The sequence below is a fragment of the Acinonyx jubatus genome, chromosome B4 (genome assembly GCF_027475565.1).
Source record: "Acinonyx jubatus isolate Ajub_Pintada_27869175 chromosome B4, VMU_Ajub_asm_v1.0, whole genome shotgun sequence".
Classification (NCBI taxonomy): Eukaryota; Metazoa; Chordata; class Mammalia; order Carnivora; family Felidae; genus Acinonyx; species Acinonyx jubatus.
This window is the reverse complement of record NC_069387.1, coordinates 122,598,932-122,620,217: the sequence shown is the minus strand read 5'-3', so window position 1 is coordinate 122,620,217 and position 21,286 is coordinate 122,598,932. Positions and strand designations below refer to the sequence as shown.

The 21,286-nt window shown below is 36.9% G+C and overlaps 1 protein-coding gene across 4 annotated transcripts in view; it reads right to left on the bottom strand.

Annotated features, from left to right (window-relative positions):
- The window catches only part of WASHC4 (WASH complex subunit 4), a 59,054-nt gene extending 46,979 nt beyond the window's left edge, over positions 1–12,075 (bottom strand). For 3 of the 4 annotated variants that reach the window (XM_027070947.2, XM_027070949.2, XM_027070948.2), the window contains exons 1-9: positions 11,924–12,075; positions 8,915–9,054; positions 7,509–7,562; positions 7,349–7,414; positions 6,409–6,454; positions 5,875–5,942; positions 2,678–2,760; positions 1,085–1,127; positions 523–626 (exon numbers count right to left, since the gene is read on the bottom strand). In XM_027070947.2, the coding sequence (XP_026926748.1) occupies positions 523–626; positions 1,085–1,127; positions 2,678–2,760; positions 5,875–5,942; positions 6,409–6,454; positions 7,349–7,414; positions 7,509–7,562; positions 8,915–9,054; positions 11,924–11,984 (665 nt within the window). In that variant the 5' untranslated portion in view covers positions 11,985–12,075. Of the gene's footprint in view, positions 1–522; positions 639–1,084; positions 1,128–2,677; positions 2,761–5,874; positions 5,943–6,408; positions 6,455–7,348; positions 7,415–7,508; positions 7,563–8,914; positions 9,055–11,923 lie in introns of those variants that run through there. The other variant, XM_053226679.1, reaches the window with a different exon arrangement.
- Between the last annotated feature and the right edge of the window lie 9,211 nt (positions 12,076–21,286).

Below are 21,286 nucleotides of genomic sequence, written 5' to 3'. Positions count from 1 at the left end.
ATTACTCAGCAATCAAAAAGAATGAAATCTTGCCATTTGCAACTACATGGATGGAACTAGAGGGTATTATGCTAAGCAAAATTAGTCAGAGAAAGACAGATAGCATATGACTTCACTCATATGAGGGCTTTAAGAGACAAAACAGATGAACATAAGGGAAGGGAAACAAAAATAATATAAAAACAGGGGAGACAAAACAGAAGAGACTCATAAATATGGAGAACAAACTGAGGGTTACTGGAGGGGTTATGGGAGGGGGGATGGGCTAAACGGGTAAGGGGAATTAAGGAATCTACTCCTGAAATCATTGTTGCACCACATGCTAACTTGGATGTAAATTAAAAAGTAAATAAATTATTAATTAAAAAAATGGTTACTGTATTCATAGAAACATGTGACAGGAGATCCTTCTAAATATAGGTCTCCAGGTCTTTTAAAAGAGCTGCATCATTTACATTTGTTTCTTTTTTACTAACACGTTAACTATATAAAGAGAACATTTCAAACATTTAATTGGCTCACCTTTTGTACATAGTCCAGTGCTCTTTCAATGTGACATGATTATCAATAATTTCATCCAAGGTAAGCAAAACTGTTAGCAGCTCTCCCAAGTGCTCATACATAGTCTGTCAAAAAACCTTTAATGATTACCATTTAATCACTAGTTAGAAGTTAAGCTTCCTATGGATTTTTAAAGTTAAACACACTGGGTGAATTACTAAATTAAAGCAGCGGGTAAATCAGTTTATTAACGTACAGATGAAACTATTAATCCTCAGATGGAACAGTAAACCTTAGAGAAATGCTTTGCCCACTATTTCATCCTTAACTGGGATATTGCAGAATTATTTCACTCTCCAAAGAGACCACTTAGAGAATTTGCATTGGGCCACTACTGGGAAAAACTAAGAATTATACTGCTAGTGGGTCAATAATGCCTCATCAACTTCACAAATTAAAAAGCAAAAAAAAATTTTTTTTCTGAAGAGTCTTGCTATAATTGTTGTACTCCCCCATCACACAAACTCCACAGTAAAATATAGTAAAAATTACAGTTTTACAGATCAAGTTAAATGACTTTTACCTGAAAATGAACTCCAGTTGTCTCTATAATTTTGGGTGCAATCCTGTAATAAAATAGCATCCAATTTAAAAAAAAAAAAACTTTTTTGTTTTTAAGAAAAACACATAGAAGCTCTTGGACTTTTAACATGTATTTAGCTTTATTTTAGCTATAGTCACTATAACTTATGGGGCCACACTCCACTTTTCTAAGAAGAGAACGAACATGTATACAGAGTCAGGGTTATCCTTGTCTATACCTAAACTCAACGGGTAGGGAAATGACCATATGTGACCCATGAATAACCCTAGCCTTTAAACCTGAAGGATCAAGTTTGGGATGGAGGTGGAGAAATAGTGAAACTGATATTCATTTCTTTCTAAACTATTAGAATTTTTCAATTCCCAACCAGAATCTTCGTTATCTTCCAAACTGGCATTTGGAAACTAGTCAGGTTTATTTCTGAGTTCTCATTCCTACTGAAAAACAATGCATACAAACAACATGCCAAAGTCAAAAGCCCCAGGATAATTCAAATTTTACTTCCTAGACATCTCCTACTCAACAGTAAATAATTTAAGACAGTATTTATACATCAAAGCACATACAGATATTCCACAGGATAGAATATTTTAAAAATTAAATACAGACTACAAATAAATTTCATCTCTTTTGGACAGGGGCATGGTGGTGGGGAGTTCTCTTTGAATTACACATCAGATACTGCAGATGTGTAGTCATGCTCTCATGCTCTCATTCCCCCCTGCCCTGAGGACAGCTTCAGTGAAAGAACAGAACATAAACACCTAACTGCAGAGAAAAACATGAGAATGAGAAACAGTTAACACAGTCTTCCAGTTCATAGCAACAGTTAAGATGCATTCTGGTATACTAAGAACAACAATGAATGGACCTGGTGATCAAAAGAACAGCATCTAAATTGCTATGGAATCTTATAGAATTCCTCTGGGTCTCAGTTACTTCTCATAATTGAGAACCCTTTGTCATATACCTAAACAAAGTTCCTGTAAGATTATAATTAAATAGCAAATGGGAAAGTTTTTAAGTATAAAGAATTAATCAAATGTGAGATATTACTCTGTAGTACTAAGAACAGTAAGGGCTCTATGAAAATTTGATTATTCTTCTTGATTTAGAACAGTGGTTCTCAAACTTGCAAGATCAACTGAGTAAAACCAAAATCTTTTTCAGTGTAGATTCCCTGGCACCACTCCGCCAGATTCTGCAGTTGTAGAAACGTCCCATGTGATTCTAATAAGCCAGGAAACAATGTAAAGGAGAAATAATGGGAGAGAATTTGGTACGAGTTCTAATTCCATATTAGCCTTTTCTATATAATCAAATTTAAGTTTATTCTGTCAACATTCTTATTCAGAGAGATAACATCATTTACCATGGTAGAAATTCTTATTAACCTATGTATTATACACATCAAGTACTGTTCGAAACATCATGCATCTTCAAAAGATGCTGAAAAAATGAATGAGAGAATAAGTAAACAAATGAAAAATTATTTCGGGTAACTGGCTAGTTTTAGAAAAACATTCCCTGCATCTCTACTATAAATGCACAAATATTTACAAAATCCATTACTTGTTACTGATATAGAGGGCAGCCAACTGATGGACTACATTCATCACCACCTCATAGCACCTCGTCACAAAACAAGATAGTTCCTGAAATGACAAGTTGAGTATATGTTACATAGTTGCTTTTTAAATGTCACCATTTCTCTATTTTATGGTAACAATGGTAAACAAAAACAAAACAGTTTTCCAGTAAAATTTCCAGTTAACCTGCAGACAGACAATTCCAAACATCCTTCAAGTAAGCAGTCCTTAACCCCTCTCCTGCCTCCCAAAGTCATTTCTACTGCTTTGCCCCCACAGCATTTCATTCATACTTTTATTCTAAATATTATACTTTACTCATGTAATTCTTAAATGACAGAGACTATCTTATTCCTTAAGTATCCACTGTCCAGCATGGTGACTAACCCTCATGTGCTTCTCAATAAAGTTCTGTCCCGTGAAGTGAATAAAAAAATGAACACCTGAACGAAGAAGCTCAAGAGCTGGCAATTTAGGAAGTAGGACAATGAGGGAAAGGCTCTCCAGAAGTCACTCTGAAATAACTTCAAATGCTTATGACCCTTAACCTCACCTATGAACAGATTTGGTACACAGAAAGGGAAATACTACTGACTGCAGGCATGTGTTTGTCATGAAAAAATTAATTTGCATCTACCACGTCCCATGCCTTCTGAAAATTTCTTTTCAGAAGCTCTCGACGCTTAAACCTAAAAAAACAACTGGTATGCAAAAGTATATAAAGCCTGATTAAATCTGTGGCTAAATTTTAAGTTCTACAAGGGCAGGAATTTCTGTTGGTTTTGTGCAATGCTGTATTCCCAGCACCAAGAACAGTTCCTAACATATGCTAGGGCTTATGAAACACTTGTTGAAGGTTTAAAATTTTAATTTTATGCAGCTGTCAGTGAGATCCAAAAACAATTTTAAATGTTTGAAAACAAAAATAAATAATGCATTTCAATTTTACTTAAATAGCTCTAGTTTTAGGGGCGCCTATGTGGCTCAGTTAAGCGTCCAACATTGGCTCAGGTCATGATCTCATGGTTCATGAGTTCGAGCCACGCGTCGGTCTCTGTGCTGACAGCTCAGAGCCTGGAGCCTGCTTCACATTCTGTGTCTCCCTCTCTGCCCCTCCCCCACTTGCACTCTGTATCTCTCTCTCTCTCAAAAATAAACATTAAAAAAATTTTTTTTTTAAATAGCTCTAGTTTTACCTTTCTTATTAAACTTCTAAAAGTTCAATAAAAGCAAAGAACATAAAATTCAGACACATAGCACAAAATAAAAAAGGAAGAAACAAGTCTATTTAAATAATAGACTATTTAAATAAAATAGAATTAGCCAATTAAAAGACAGAGATCTTCAGATTTTCAGATCATGTAATAAAGCAAAATCCAGATACATGTGACTTTAAAGAATCACAACTTAAACATAACGATACTGAAAGGTTGAGAGAATATAAAAAAATAAATCAAGAAAATGTTAACTAAAACAGAGCTGGGACAGTGATAATATCAGACAAAATAGAGTTTGTTAGTATATCAGAGCTATAGTTTATAACACATACTTATACAATCATATATTACATATGTAATTATTATAGTTAACCAGGGTTACCACATAACAGATTCAACTTACAAAGAATGATTAACAATTTTAAACTTGTATGCACCATACAGAATATCCTGAAAATAACAAATGTGAAATTTGATAAAACTAGACAGAGAAACTGACACATTCACTGGGGACCCTGCAAATTACATTTCTTAGACTCCTGCCAGCAGGTTTCCCATTAGGTTCTGTCAACAGGTGGCACTAAAAGGACACTAGAGGGCAGGAAAAGGACATTCTTTCTATTTCTTGCTTTTTCTTTTTTTAAGTTATTTATTTTGAGAGAGAGCATGAGAGAGAATCCCAAGTAGGCTCCATGCTGAGCCCAACAAGAGACTCAATCTCACCACAATGAGATCGTGACCTGAGCCGAAATCAAGAGCTGGATGCTTAACCAACTGAGCCATCCAGGCGCCCCTACTTCTTGCTGATTTTATCAATAAAACCCAGACAAGAGCAGTCCACCCCAACAACGGCAGTTTGCTCCAGCCTTCAGCTTCTTTCAGCACTACAGAACCAACCCCATGTTGCTGTCTCAGAGGTACCAGCCCACCAGGCAGCGCTGGTTCCTTCATAGATATGAGCACTAACTCCACAGGGCTCCTGCTCCAAACTCCCAGATTCTGGCAACCCCAACCCTTTCCCTTTTTTCCCTTGATGCAGAGGTGGTATCTGCTTTCTCTGGATGACCTATCTTCTTTTCACTTTTTTAAATGCACTTTCAAGTTACTCAACATACAGGGTAGTGCTGGCTTCAGGAGTAGAACCCATCATCTCTTACATATGACACCCTGTGCTCATTCCAACAAGTGCCCTCCTTAATGCCCATCACCCACTTAACTCCTCACCCCCAGCAACCCTCGGTATGTTCTCCGTATTTAAGAGTCCCTTATGGTTTGCCTCCCTCTCTGTTTTTATCTTATTTTTCTTTCCCTTCCTCTATGTTCATCTGTTGTGTTTCTTAAATTCCACATGAGTGAAATCATATGATATCTGTCTTTCTTATTTTGCTTAGCATAATACACTCTAGTTCCATCCACATTGCTACAAATGGCAAGATGTCATTTTTTCTCACCTTTTCTTTCAGCCCTCCAACTTTTATTTATTTTTAATGTTTATTATTTTTGAGAGAGACAGAGACAGAGAGCAAGCAGGGGAGGGGCAGAGAGAGAGGGAGACACAGAATCCGAAGCAGGCTCCAGGCTCTGAGCTGTCAGCACAGAGCCCAATGCAGGGCTCGAACTCACAAACCACGAGATCATGACCTGAGCCGAAGTCAGACGTTCAACCGACTGAGACACCCAAGCACCCCAAAGTTTAAATTATTTTAAAAGGCATTGTGACAAATTGTCCACAAATGAAAATATGAAAGGAAGAAAGAAAGAAACAAACTTACTTTGATACCTGATTTCCATAAAATGCTATGAAAATCTTTCAGGAATTATGACCTCTTAACTATAATTCAATGCCAACTAAGTGTCTTACTCTCACAGTACACGTTCTTAGCATTTGAACTCTTTTTTGAGTGTAATCTACCCAAACTTTAAGAAAAAAAGAACAAAACAGCAAAAAGTCAAAACTAGTTACCTGTAAAAATGAAATAAATCTTCCCATTTGAATTTGGCAATCACCTTCCACCATGCTGGAATCTGTAGCTTTAAAGGGCAACATAAAGAGTCATATTTCAATTTTTTAGTTTAAACTTAGTCAAGACCCAAAAAGAAAAATAAATACAACTTTTATTAGTATATCTTCTAAACTGCATACTATTGAAAACAGAATGTTTATACTGAAAAGAAAAATGAGACAATCATTAATGATTCAGTTAAAACAATCATCTGTTTCACTATTTAAGTGAATTCAAGGAAAATCCTTATCTAGCCACGGTGCTTTGTAAGTTATAAAAATATCACAAATAGATTTTAGAGAATTTGCTGCTGCTTCATCACTCAGGCTTTTTCCATCTGCTTATGAAAACAAATAAACCAACAAAAAATCTGAATATTTTTCTCACATTAATACATCATATAATCATGGTAGTCCTAGAATTGTCAACTAGAATTGTTCATTTCAATGTCAAAAAGGCATTATGGCATTACGATGTAAAATTTTAAAACTTACCTCCTTCTCCATAAAACAAGAGACCATTATAAAATTTAGTTTCAGCCTGTTTAAAAAAAAATAAAATTAATTTTAAAGGTTGCTATTTTGTTTTTAAATTCCTAGGCTCTCTTAGTTATCCATATTTAATAATAATCAGAGGACTACATCACATACAAATTCACTTAAATTCAAAAACTGCTTACAAAACAGGTAAATTCAATTTATCTTTAGACTACCAAAGATATCATTAATACTCAGTTATCTCTTAATTTCTTTACCCTTGCCTTTGTCTTTTCTAACCATTCTAATTGTCCCACATCCTCCCACTAGTTCATGAGAAGAGAAAGCAACCGCATGGTATCAAAAGGGTATAGAAAAAAAGAGGAAGTTTACCAATTCTACCAGAGTTTTAATGACCCATGGGTAAGGTAATACAAAGCATATTAAAAATCCAAAGCTTTTTTTTTTTTTTTAAATCAGTTATATCTTGGGATGCCTGGCTGGATCAGTCAGTAGAGCATGCAACTCTTAATCCAGGGTGGTGACTTCAAGCCCCATGCTGGGCATGGAGCTCACTTTAAAAAAAAAAAAAAAAAAAAGGCTAAAAAGTCAATTATATCTAGAAAGCTAGTATATGTGGCAGATAACACAGTCTCTGAAGGTATGCAGACCCAGACTCAAACAGTTACCACTAGTAAAATGTTAGGCAAGTGACATCCTCTTTAAGCTCATCTGTTTCCTCATCTATTCCTCATACTATCTGCCTTTCATTCTACGTATGAACAGGATTCCTATGGTGTCTGGTACACAGAAAGCACACTCAGTGAATGGTAATCACTATTAGTATTACTTTAAATAAACAATTCAACATGCAATAAATCTGTATATACACTGTATATGTAAGCACATATTTGCTTTTATATCATGTTTTTAACATCTTAAGAGTACAAATAATTACCTCATACTTTAATTTCTTGATTTCACAACAAAGTGCAGCATAAACAGTAATGACTTTGTTCAAGACCTAGTTTCATGTGTAAAAACATAAAAAATATAAGTTATAGCAGATAACTAAAGCATTTCAAAAAAATAAGATTTTTAGGTTTAGAAATCTGTACCTTGTTTTCAGTCTTTATGAGTTCCAAAAGGGAAGACTGTTCATAAGGCAAAAGCTATAGTAACAGAGGGAAAGAACATTTCTTTTTAATTTGAAAAAAATAATTGAAATTTTGAATACACAAATTGAGTCTAGCCCTATCTATTCTATTCAAACTTGCGTTGAACCCTGTACTTAGCACTAACACCACACTAGATCAGAAGTGACTGCTAAGGGACATAGGATTTCTTTTGAGGGTGTTGAAAATGCTCTAAAATTGAGTCTAGTGATACCTGCATGATTCTGTGAATACACTAAAAAAACAAAGAATTACACGATATGTGAATTCCAAAAATTGTGAGATGTGTGAATTTCAAGAAAACTGTTACTGAAAAAGTCAATATGTAACTGAGGGCAGTGTCTAGTACATAATAAATGCTCAGTAAATGTTAATTATTAAGTGGTAACCGATTAAAGTTTCAAAGATAAAACAAGACAGAATGATCTGAAAATGGAACAGAGCAGGAATGCCTTATTTTGTGCATTAAGAAATTACTCCCAAATTAAATTCTACTAAAACTAGTATTACACTATATGTTAACTAACTGGAATTTAAATAAAAAATTTAAAAAATAAACCAAAAATGCCAGTACTCCCACATTAAGATCCTCTAAATAGCATAAGGGGAAATGATGAAAATCTTCTATTTTTTCATTAGAATATGAGTTACATGGATATGGATGTTTGACAAAATTCACCGAACAGTATATTGTAAATCTATGTATTTCACTGCACATAAAATAATCTTAATAAGGAAAAAATAAAGCTTGAATATTTTATTCCAACCCTCTTCATTTTCTTGGTGAAAAACAAAGGCTACCTCAAAGAGGTTTGTGTCATTCATTTAAAAAAAAAAACAAAACAAAACCAACTGCATGGCTTAGAGATGAATAAATTAACAATTTTTCCTCCAAGTTTCAGTTCTCTAGATTCCAAATAATAAAAACATACAGTTGAACTCTGAACAACACAGGTTTGAATTGTGTGAGTCCACTTACATGTGGATTCATTTTTTTATAAACACAGTACAGTACTGTCAATGTATTTTTCGTCATGATTTTCTTAATAACATTTTCTTTTCTCCAGCTTATTGTAAGAATATAATACATAATTTGTGTCAAAATATGTGTCAGACAAAATATGTGTCAATGAACTGTTTATGTTATTGGTAAGGCTTCTGGTCAACAGGAGGTGAAGTTTGGTGAGTCAAAAGTTATATGCAGATTTTCAATGACATGGGCAGTCAGTGCCCTTAACCCCCACATCGTTCAAGGGCCAACTGTATATTCCATTTTTTAAAACTATGTTTTCAAGATACAGTATGTCCTGAAAATACACACATAAATTAAAAATAAAACAAAATCAAACCTTTAATGCTATTGGATCAAGATTGAAATCCCAAACATCACCAATTGAATCATCCAATGCATCCTCAATTCTTCTCAGTTGAGATGTATACTCCTCAAGAAATTTCCCGTAATTCTTAAGCTGGACTTCAGCATGAATTTCTGAATTTAAATTTTAAAATAGTATGTAAGAAGTACAAGTAATTAATTACAGGACATTTACTTCAAATAATCTCAAAAGTCACAGCAAAGTACTTACTAAGCATTTTTAAATGTATTACTTTGGAATGTCTGGACATCTTGAAAATAAAGTTTCAAAATTAAATAATAATTCAGCTTTTCATCTTTTCCAAATAGTAATTTTAAAAGCTGTGCATGTTATACAGTAATACCACATTTAAACTACAACTTTAAAGTACTATGAAAAATTTATTGTCCTATTTACCCCATAAATAATGTGAATAATGCCTTCAATAGCTCAACATCTTGATCCTATCTTTTAGTCATAAATAACTTTTTTGCAAAAAAAAATAAATAAAGACCTGTATCAGGCGCAAAAATCTCTGTTGTCATAGAAGCAAAATTTAAAAAGGTAATTTTTAATTCTCTATACTGTAAACTACTGTCTAAAAATACATCCAGGGGTGCCTAGGTGGCTCAGTCGGTTAAGCATTCAACTTCGGCTCAGGTCACAATCTCACAGTTCGTGTGCTCGAGCCCCACAAGGGGCTCTGTGCTGACAGCTCGGAGCCTGAAGCCTGCTTCAGATTCTGTCTTCACCTCTCCGCCCCTTCCCCGCTCACACTCTCTCTCAAAAACAAACATGAAAAAAAAATTTTTAAATACATCTAAATATTGTTTTTAAAAACGGTTTTAGACCTGCTCTATCATGTTATTTCTGTAACGCCCAAAATTCACCAAGATATTTTAATGACTTCACTACCATAATAGAGTTGGAAAAGCCAAATGAAGAACACTGAGTATAGAATATAGTGGTAATATTTACATAATTTACACAATAGATGACTCTAAGGGGTCAGTGGAATAAACTGGACAATAAAAGTATGTCTAATCATCAAAATTAATACTAAAAGGAGATTCTTATACATAAGAATTACTTATTCCAAAGACAGCAAATCCAATTGTTTCTTTTATTGATGTGAATAACTATTCAACCGTTGTCTTCTAAAAAAAACCTAAAATTTTTCTCTCAAATTAGCAATGCAAAGTAACTCTAAGATAAATTATGTTCTAAGGATAAAGACCTAGCTCCCCAATCTCCCTTATTTTGCAACTAATGCTCAGAGCCTGAGATCTAGATCAGGTGGATCAGTTCCATTCACTGAGGTTCCTATCTCACTGCAGGAGTAACCTAGGCAATTTTAGAAGACAATCTAGATATGACTCATAAATTTAAAAACTGTGAGAGATTCTTGAAATCCCAAATACATGCCTAATTCTCAATTACATGCATTTAACCAGCAAATGAGTTCTTCATGACAATGCCAGAAAAGCATGGTGGCAGTTAGTCTGGGAATTCACAAAGCAACGGGCAACTGATAACCTGCAATAACATTAAAGTTCCTTGCTGATAAAATAATCAATAGTTGTAAAATCAGTACAAAGTTATGATAAAAAGATTTGAAGAAATCCAGGGCGATTCCTCAAGAGTCAAATCCAAAAATGCATTTACATGCTCATCTCAACATTCTTTGTGTAATCTCTGTCGCCCTAATACTTTATACAGTTCCTAGGATGCAGAAAATGTCTGTTGACTGAATCCAATCATCCTACACTCAGTTGAACCATTTTCAAACCTAGCAATATATTTTCATTACAGTTTTTTGAAGATACTAGAGTAAGGGACCTCTGTCCATAAAACCTCATACATGACAAGGCGCAGTTCACTTTATAACAGTAATTACAAAATCCTCGCCACAAAAAAAGTTGAAGGACGTCATTACCACCATGATTTTTTTCTATGCTGCATAAGAGCTACTAACTTATGGAATGTTTTATGAAAAACTGCAAACCATTTATGAATTGAGCTCATGCTTCTTACTTAATTACATGTAAGTTGGTACACATGATTTTTTTCTTTGTAAAGTTAGGCAGGGTTCACGTGTAATTTTTAAAAATTACATTCACCTTTTGGGAAAACTGCATTAAGAAACAAATTCACAAGCGGGAGGTCTCAATCTCTCATATCACTTAAACAGATTAACAGCACTACAGACAAGAAGCATTACCAATTTGAATTAATCTTAAGTAGAGTTTCACTAAAATAATTATTTGGTCTCTACCTTTGGTTTTGGGGGTTGGACTTTCAAGTTAAAAACGAAACGACTCGATTTTATGACGTATAAGTTGCTTAATTTTTGCAACCTTTCTAGGTGCAACGGAAGCTACAGAACATCTCTGAAAAACGCTACTTGTAAATAAAAGGCACGGAAGGAGGTAAACTGGCACTCGCTCGTTTATTTTTTCCGCGTGAAGAGTGATTTTCCGCTGTCTTCTACGCTGTAAGAACATGCAGAAAAAATCCTCAAACTTCCAAAAGTTGATTGGAAGAAAAGTAGAAAAACAGGAAAGCGAAAACAGGAACCCGGACCTCACTCAGCCCGTTCTAGAACTGCACACTCCGCACATGTGGCGAAAGCCCCGAGAGGCCAGAGGCAGGGCCAGCCTCGGCTCCCCGGGCTGCTGGGCCTCCCTGGACGCACCCCGCCCGGCCCTGGGTAGCGGAGAGGGGACGCCGCTGCCCCGGGCACCACGGGCTCCTCGGGAGAGCCACCGCCCCGGACGCTGAGCCCTGACCCGGCCGGCCTGACCCACCGCCGCTGGAGCCCCAACCCCGAAAGTGACGCCCGAGGGCGCGTCCCTCTCACACTTCAAGGGGCAGCAAGTGTCCCGAACTGGACGGCTGCGCGGCGACCACGACGCAGAGCCCTCCCGCAGGAGCGCCGCCGGTGGGGGGCTGAGGCGGGCCGGCGAGCATCCACCCGCAGCCCTTGCCCTGCCGCTCCCTTACTCTGTGAGCCGTCGTCAACGCGGTCGAACTCCCAGTCTGGGGACAGAGTCTCCACCGCCATCACCCCGGCGCCTCCCACAGTCACAGCCGCAACCAGACTGGGCGACCGAGGCAGCCTCACCCAGGCGGCTGTCGAGGCACGTGACTTCCGGCCCCGGCCCCGCCCCCGCTCGCGAGGGCAGGCCCGGCTCAAGGCCCTATGGGCCGCGGGGGCTGCTGGGAAAGCGAGTCGTCCGCGGCGGCCGGAGGCGGCCGCTACGGCGGGGGTGCTCGAGGCGTCGTGCAGTCGGGACTTGGTCCTCACCGCCGTTCGCTTCAAATCTGAAGACACATCGGTGCCTTTGACTTCTCCCTGGTGTCTCCAGGTCATTTTTAATACCTGGGGAGTTGCTCCATCAGTCTAGCCTAAGAAGGGCAAAATTGACGCACTAGTGGCTTAACGGGAGGGCGTGGTCCTCGAGGACGTCGCTGTCCAGGTGCTTCTCACAAGAAGCACAAATTGCCAATGCCCTCCCTGTCCACCCCCACCTGCCCCCATCAGAGTTCTTGCCGCTGTCCTCTTCCAAGTCCTGTGCTGATTGATCTTGAGAAGAAAAAACGGTGTGTGAGAGGAGTTACTTCGCGAACACCCCAGCGAGGCATTTTACTACTCTGCTTACCTAGCGCTAACCTATCCCGCGTCCCCTTTTCTTAAAAAGGCGGGGGCGGGGGCGGCGGAGAAGAAGCACTATTTAAATGTGTTCCAAAATGCTGACTAACTGGGCTTTCCGCAAATAGAGATCTGTGTTACCCTGTAATTCTACAGGTATACAGATATTTACACAGCAGTGTTCATTGCTGCATGGTTTTTAATACATATTAACAGGAAATGATCTTAATGCCCATCAATAGAGGATAATTACATAAAGTTTAATATATACATATTACGAAATACTAGATATCTGTTTTTAAAACTGAAATACATTTTTTTAATATTTATTTATTTTTGAGACAGAGACAGAGCATGAACAGGGGAGGGGCAGAGAGAGAGGAAGACACAGAATCTGAAACAGGCTCCAGGCTCTGAGCGGTCAGCACAGAGCCCGACGGGGCTCGAACTCAGGGACAGTGAGATCATGACCTGACCCCAAGTCGGACGCTTAACCGACCGAGCCACCCAGGCGCCCCAAAACTGAAATACATTTATGGAGACATGAGAAACTGACAGAAGGCAGTTGCCGAATAATGTCGACTTGTGGTTACCTGTATACTTTTATGTAAACACGTTTGTGCATGTGTGCGTGCAAATGCATAGAAAGAGAACTCAAATGACGTTAAACAAGACAGAGGCCAACTGGAAAAGAGTTATGTGTTGGTGATTTGAAAAGTGGATTTTCAAGCTTTGTTATTATCTCTTTATGTATTTTTTTTTAATTTTTAACAATGAAAGCTTATTAAAGTCTTCTGTAATCTTCAAAAGGACCAAAAATAACTAAATTAATCAAAGCAGGTAAAAGGTATCTGGAAGAGCATTCCCTGAGACCAGTAGATCTGCAGTAGGTCAAGTATTTGAATGTCCACTCAGTACCAGGCACCATGCTATATACAGAGATTATTATGGAAAAAAAAAAAAGTCAAGAAAGGTGGAACCCACCCAGATGATGCTTGTAGTCTTAGTGGGCATTTTAGAAAAGAAAAGAAACAAACTTGAAAATAACAGTAACATCAGTGCCTATTGGCTGACAATTTTTTTTTCCTTTAAAAAATGTTTATTTATTTATTTTGAGAGAGAGAAAGAGAGAGTGAGACAGCGGGTAGGGGCAGAGAGAGATGGAGAGTGAGAATTCTATGAAGGCTCTGCGCTGCTAACCCCGGGGTTGAACTCACCGGAAACTCAGCTGACTGAGCCACCCAGATGCCCCCATCCTTTTTCCTTTTACTTTCTGCATGATCATGACTTCAACTTGCTATACTCTTCACATTTGTACTAATCACTGTAATTAATCTCCCCATAGCTGATTGTGATACATTGAAATTACAGGTCAGAGCAATTTGAATATGCAAATCACTAATCTATTAAAGTTAATAAATCAGAGGCAAGAGGCAGTGTCATGCTATAATGAACACAGTTTCTACAGCCAAATTGTGTAGGTCCAAATCTCTGTCACTTACTAGTCATGTGATTTGGGGTCAAGTAATTTAACCTCTGCCTCAATGTCCTCATTTTTAAAATGGGAATGATATGAACAGACACTTTTCCAAAGAGGACATCCAGATGGCTAACAGACACATGAAAAGATGCTCAACATCACTCATCATCAACGACATACAAACCAAAACCCCCCAAAATTAAGATACAGCTACCCTATGACCCAGCAATTGCACTACTAGGTATTTATCCAAAGGATACAAAAAAATGCTGCTTTGAAGGGGCACGTGTACCCCAATGTTTATAGCAGTGCTATTGACAATAGCCAAATTATGGAAAGAGTCCATATATCCATTGGCTGATGAATGAATAAAGATGTGCTATGTATCTACAATGGAATATTACTCAGTAATCAAACAGAATGAATTCTTGCCATTTGCAACAATGTGGATAGAACTAGAATGTATTTTTGCTAAGTGAAATGAGAGAAAGAAATATCATATGATTTCACTCATATGTAGAATTTAAGAAACCAAACAGCTGAACATAGGGGAAGGAAAGCAAAAATAGGATAAAAACAGAGAGAGGCAAACCATAAGAGACTCTTAAATACAGAGGGTTGTTGGAGGGGTGTGGGGCGGGGGGTGGGGGTTGGCTAAATGCGTGATGGGCATTAAGGAGGGCACTTGTTGAGATGAGCACTGGATGTTATATGTAAGTGAGGAACCACTAAATTCTACTCCTGAAACCGTTATTACACTATATGTTAAATAGGATTTAACTTACTTGGATTTTTCCTTTTTACAAAAAAAAAAAAAGTTCTCTCATTTATTTTGAGAAAGAGGGAGTGAAGAAGGTCTCTCTTTTATTTTTTAAATAAAATTTTAAAAAATTAAAAAAATAAAATGGGAATGATAATAGTAAATACATCTTAGGATTGTTATGAGGACTAATTTAGTTTATACATGAAAGAAACATAGAACAATGCCAACTGCATACAGTAAAAGTGTTTGCTATTTTGAATCATTATAACCTTATTTTTTAAAGAAATCTTACTGCCTCTCTTGATCTGACATATATTTAAATAAAATTCCAGGGCCTAGAATTGTATTAGTTAAATATGAAATATAAAGCACATTCCCTATAAACTGAAATGTACTGTTGAAAGTTATTTATTACAGCAGATGTCTTACATTTTTCAGGCCTCGTCTACAGAAGGCAAATAATCATCTTGAGGAATTAAATGTCCTTGTTTCTACTTTTCTTTGTTCTTAACAGTACTGCCTGAAAGGCAAGCTTGGAAACAGAAGGGAAAAATTTTTTATAGAGACAGCATGGTACTATTTTAAGAGCTTCAAAGAACTTTAGAACAGCTGCCCACAGAAGGTGCTTGCAGGAGTTCCTGCCTTGAACACTTATACCCACAACTTAAGTACCAGTTTATTCCATACCAAAACACTTTTTACATATTATAGAGCTATGGTCTTGGTGAGCTTGTTTCCTAGTATACATTTAAAGCATGTTTCCAACAACAGAAAGCCGATGGTAATGATTCACTAGAGACATTTCACATAATAATGCGTCACAGAGACCTATGTGTACCTGTCAAAAAGATTCCTAGTGTGTTAATTCATATATTTCTTCCCAAAAGAATGATTCACCTGGACAATTATTGTAGACCTGTGACAGATCTTCTCTTTCCATCGTCCATACTGTTCTCCAAGTGAAGTTTCTCAAAACCTACCTGATCAGGTGATGTGCCACTTTAAATCCTTCAGCAGATTCCCATGGCCCTCGGTTCGGAATTATCACTTCATAGTATGGAACACAAGACTTCTTCAAATCTGCCCTTTGATTATTCTCTAAATTTTCTGCCTCAACTACTCCCTAATTTACACCCACTCTGCTCTGCTGAGATGCCAAACCATGTGCAGTTTCTCAAACAGGTCCTGCTACTTACGTATACGTAAAGGACTCAAAATGCTTCTTGGCACATTGTAAATGCAAACTAAGTGCTGCATTATCTTTACTACCACTCCTGATCCCTGCTTTACTCTTTTTTCCCCCTAATCGTTACAAATATCTTCTTCTTCTCATTGAAGGAATACTCAGCAAGGTAGGCCATATGCTAGGCCATAAAACAAGTCTCAACGCAATTAAATGGACTGAAATTTTATGGTTATATTCTCTGACTGCCATGGAATTATATTAGAAATCAATAACAAAAAAAAATCTCAACGTATCTGGAAAATCCCTAATGAGCACAAATCTCTAGGGCATTGTGCTGAATGAAGAAAATCTACAAAGTTGTATAGAATGTGATTCCATTTATTTGACAGTCTTGAAAAGATAAAACTCCAGTGATTGAGAACAGAGCAGAGATCATCAGTGTTGAGGGGTGGTTGGTAGCCAAGACTACAAAGGAACAGGGCAGTTTTAGGGTGAGGAATGGAACTCTTCTGTATCCTGATTGCAATGTTACTTATATGAATCTTCACATAGGTTAAAGCTCATAGAACTGTACAGCAAAAGTGAAATCAATTTTACTGTATGTTTATTTTAAAACATGTAGTGGTGGAATTAGCCATCATGTGCATTAGGCTTCAGGATTCAAATGATGTCAGGTCTTAGATTCTCACTATTTCTTTTCTGTCTCTTCCACAACATTTGCTACCGTCTTTAGGTTCTGTACGGTAGCCTGTTTTGCATGTTTGTTTGTTTTGTTTTTCAGATTCCATATATAAGTGAAATCATCTGGTATTTGTCTTTCTCTGTCTGACTTAGTTCACATAGCATAATACCCTCCAGGTCCATCCATGTTGTCACAAGTAGCAAGATCTTATTCTTTTTTATGGCCAAGTAATACTCCTCTGTATGTGTGTGTATACCACTTCTTTATCCATTAATCTATTAATAGATACTTGAATTGTTCCCATGTCTTATCCCTTATAAATAATGCTGCATAAGAGTGCATACATCTTTCTGAATGGTGTTTTTGTTTTCTTTGGGCAAATACCCAGTGGTATAATTACTAGATCATATATTTGTATCTTTAATTTCTTGAGGAATCTCCATATTGTTTTCCACAGTAGTTGCACCAATTTATATTCCCACCAACAGTGCACAAGGGTTTCCTTTTCTCCACTTGCTATTTCTTGTCTTTTCGATACCAGCCATTCTGACACATGTGAGGTGATATCTCATTGTGGTTTTGATTTGCACTCCCCTACTGATGAATGGTGTTGAGCATCTTTTCACGTGTCTGTTGGCCATCCATATGTCATCTTTGGAGAAATGTCTGTTCATGTACTCTGCCCATTTTTTAATTGGATTATTTGGGGTTTCTTTTGGTGTTGAGTTGTATAAGCTCTTTATATACTTTGGATACTAACCCTTTATCAGATATGTCATTTGCAAATATCTTCTCCCATTCAGTAGGTTGTCTTTTTGTTTTGTTGATTGTTTCCTTTGCTGTGCAGAAGCTCTTTATTTTGATGTATTTCAAATAGTTTATTTTTGTTCGTTTCCCTTGCCTCAGAAGACATATCTAGAAACACGTTGCTGCAGTTGATATCAGAGACATTATTGCTGTGCTCTCTTCTGGGATTTTTATAGTTAAAAGTCTCATATTAAGGTCTTTAATCTACTTTGAGTTTATTTTTGTATATGGTTTATGAAAGTCATCCAGTTTCATTCTTTTGCACCAGTTAATAAAAAGGCAGTCTTTTCATCCAGATGGCCAACTGACATATGAAAAAATGCTCAACATCACTCATCATCAGGGAAATACAAATCAAAACCACAATGAGATACAACCTCACACCTGTCAGAATGACTAACATTAACAACTCAGGCAACAACAGATGTTGGCAAGGATGTGGAGAAAGAGGATCTCTTTTGCATTGTTGGTGGCAATGCAAGCTGGTGCAGACACTCTGGAAAACAGTATGGAGGTTCCTCAAAAAATCAAAAATAGAACTACCCTACGACCCAGCAATTGCACTATTAGATGCTTAGCCAAGGGATACAGGTATGCTGTTTCGAAGGGACACATGCACCCCAGTGTTTATAGCAGCATTATCAACAAGAGCCAAAGTATGGAAAGAGCCCAAATGTCCATTGATGGATGAATGGATAAAGAAGATGTAGTGTATACATATATGTGTGTGTGTGTGTCCGTGTGTTATATATATATATACTGGAGTATTACTCAGCAATCAAAAAGAATGAAATCTTGCCATTTGCAGCTATGTGACGGAACTAGAGGGTATTATGCTAAGCCAAGTTAGTCAGAGAAAGACAAATATCATATGACTTCACTCATATGAGGACTTTAAGACACAGAACAGATGAACACAAGGGAAGGGAAGCAAAAATAATATAAAAACAGGGAAGGGGACAAAACGTAAGAGACTCTTAAATATGGAGAACAAACAGAGGGTTACTGGAGGAGTTGTTGGAGGGGGGAAGGGCTAAATGGGTAAGGGGCATTAAGCAATCTACCCTGAAATCATTGTTGCACTATGTGCTAACTAACTTGGAAGTAAATTAAAAAAAAAAACAACAGGCAGTCTTTTTTCTACAATGGCTTTTTCATTGTAGATTAATTGACCATACTGGTGTGGGTTTATTTCTGGGCTTTTAATCCTATTTTGTTAATCTGTGTGTCTGGTTTTTGTGCCAGTACCATACTGTTTTGATTACTATAGCTTTGTAGTATATCTTGAAATCTGGGATTGTGACACCTCCAATTTTGTTCTTCTTTCTCAAGATTGCTTTGGTTATTTGGGTCTTCTGTCATTCCATACAAATTTTAGGATTATTTGTTCTTATTCTGTGAAAAATACTACTGGTATTTTGATAGGGATTGCATTAAATCTGTAGATTGCTTTAGGTAGTGTGGACATTTTAACAATATTAATTCTTCCAATCCATTAATATTATATATCTTTCCATTTGTTTGTGTTGTTTTCAATTCCTTTCATCAATATCTTACAGTTTTTAGAGTATAGAGCTTTCACCTCCTTGGTGAAATTTATCCCTAGTTATTTTATTCTTTTTGGTGCAATTATAAATGGGATTGTTTTCATAATTTATCTTTCTGCAACTTTGTTATTAGTGTATTGAAATGCAACAGATTTCTGTATGTTAATTTTGCATGCTGAAACTTTACTGAATTCATTTACCAGTTCTAATAGTTTTTTGATGGAGTCATTAGTGTTTTCTACATATAGTATCGTGTCATCTGCAAATAGTGACAGTTTTACTTCTTCCTTACCAATTTGGATGACTTTTATTTCTTTTTCTTGTCTGATTACTACACCTAGGACTCCCAATAGTATGTTGAATGAAAGTGGATGAAAGTGGTGGAAGTAGACATCCTTGTCTTATCCCTGATCTTAGAGGAAAAGCTTGGAGTTTTTCACCATTGACTATAATGTTAGCTGTGGGTTTTTCATAATGACCTTTATCGTATTGAGGTATATTCCCTCTAAACTCACTTTATTGAAAGTTTATCATGAATGGATGGTGTATTTTGTCAAATGCTTTTCCTGCATCTATTGAGATGATTATATGGTTTTTATCCTTCCTCTTGTTAATGTGATATATCACATTGATTGACTTCCAAATATTGAACCACTCTTGCATCCCTCAAATAAATCCTACTTGATCATAATGAATGATTTATCAAATGCGTTGTTGGATTTGTTTTGCCAACCTTTTGTTGAGGATTTTAGCATCTATGGTCATCAGAGATGTTGGCCTGTAGTTTTCTTTTTTTGTAGTGTCTTTGTCTGGTTTTGGTATTGGGGTAATGCTGGCCTCATAGAACGAATTTGGAAGCTTTCCTTCCTCAAATTCTCTCGAGTTTTTTGTTTGAGAGACATAAAAATGAGTTTATTTCATCTTCATTTTTGCTGTGTATAAAAGTCTAGATTAGTAGGGCTTTTCTGTTTGTCAAACTCTAATTACCTCTGATGTAACCATGAGTTATCCAGGGAACTGTATCTTTCATTCTTACAGAAGAAAATATTAGACATCATTAATATTTCATTATATGTGTGTAGACATAAACTCTACACTTCCTAAAGTTGGGAATTAGAGAATACAACTATGGAACCCCTGCTCAGAAAAAGACACACTCCTTGCCCACCCTTCTCAGTACACATAGATCAGAACAAATAAAATAATTATCAGTATTTGGAAGTTTAAAGAAGCAAGAAGTCTTCTGATTGGAGCATTTAGTCCACTTACATTCAATGTTATTATTGAAAGATATGGGCTTAGAGTCATTGTGATATCTGTAGTTTTCATGCTTGTAGTGATGTCTCTGGTACTTTGTGGTCCTTGCAACATTTCACTCACAGATCCCCCTTAGGATCTCTTGTAGGGCTGGTTTAGTGGTGATGAATTCTTTCAGTTTTTGTTTGTTTGGGACAACCTTTATCTCTCCTTCTATTCTGAATGACAGGCTTGCTGCATAAAGGACTCTTGACTGCATATGTTTCCTGTTCATCACACTGAAGATTTCCTCATTCCTTTCTGGCCTGCCAAGTTTCAGTAGATAGGTCTGCTACTACTCTTATGCTTCTACCTTTGTATGCTAAGGCCCGTTTATCACTAGCTGCTTTCAGAATTCTCTCTTTATCCTTATATTTTGCCAGTTTCACTATGATATGTTGTGCAGAAGATTGATTCAAGTTACGTCTGAAGGGAGTTCTCTGTGCCTCTTGGATTTCAATGTCTGTTTCCTTCCCCAGATTGGGGAAGTTCTCAGCTATGATTTGTTCAAGTATACCTTCAGCCCCTTTCTCTCTCTTCTTCTTCCAGAATTCCTATGATACAGATATTGTGCCATTTGATTGCATCACTTAGTTCTCTAATTCTCCCTTCTTGATCCTGGATTTTTTTATCTCTCTTTTTCTCAGCTTCCTCTTTTTCCATAATTTTATCTTCTAATTCACCTATTCTCCCCTCTGCCTCTTCAATCCACACTGTGGCTGCCTCCATTTTATTTTACACCTCACTTATAACATTTTTTAATTCATCATGACTATTCTGTAGCTCCTTGATCTCTGCAGTCTCTTTAATAAAAGCTGCTGGGAGAACTGGACAGCAACATGCAGAAGAATGAAACTAGACTTTTCTTACACCATACACAAAAATAAACTCAAAATGGATGAAGGACCTGAATATGAGACAGGAAACCGTAAAAACCCTAGAGGAGAAAGCAG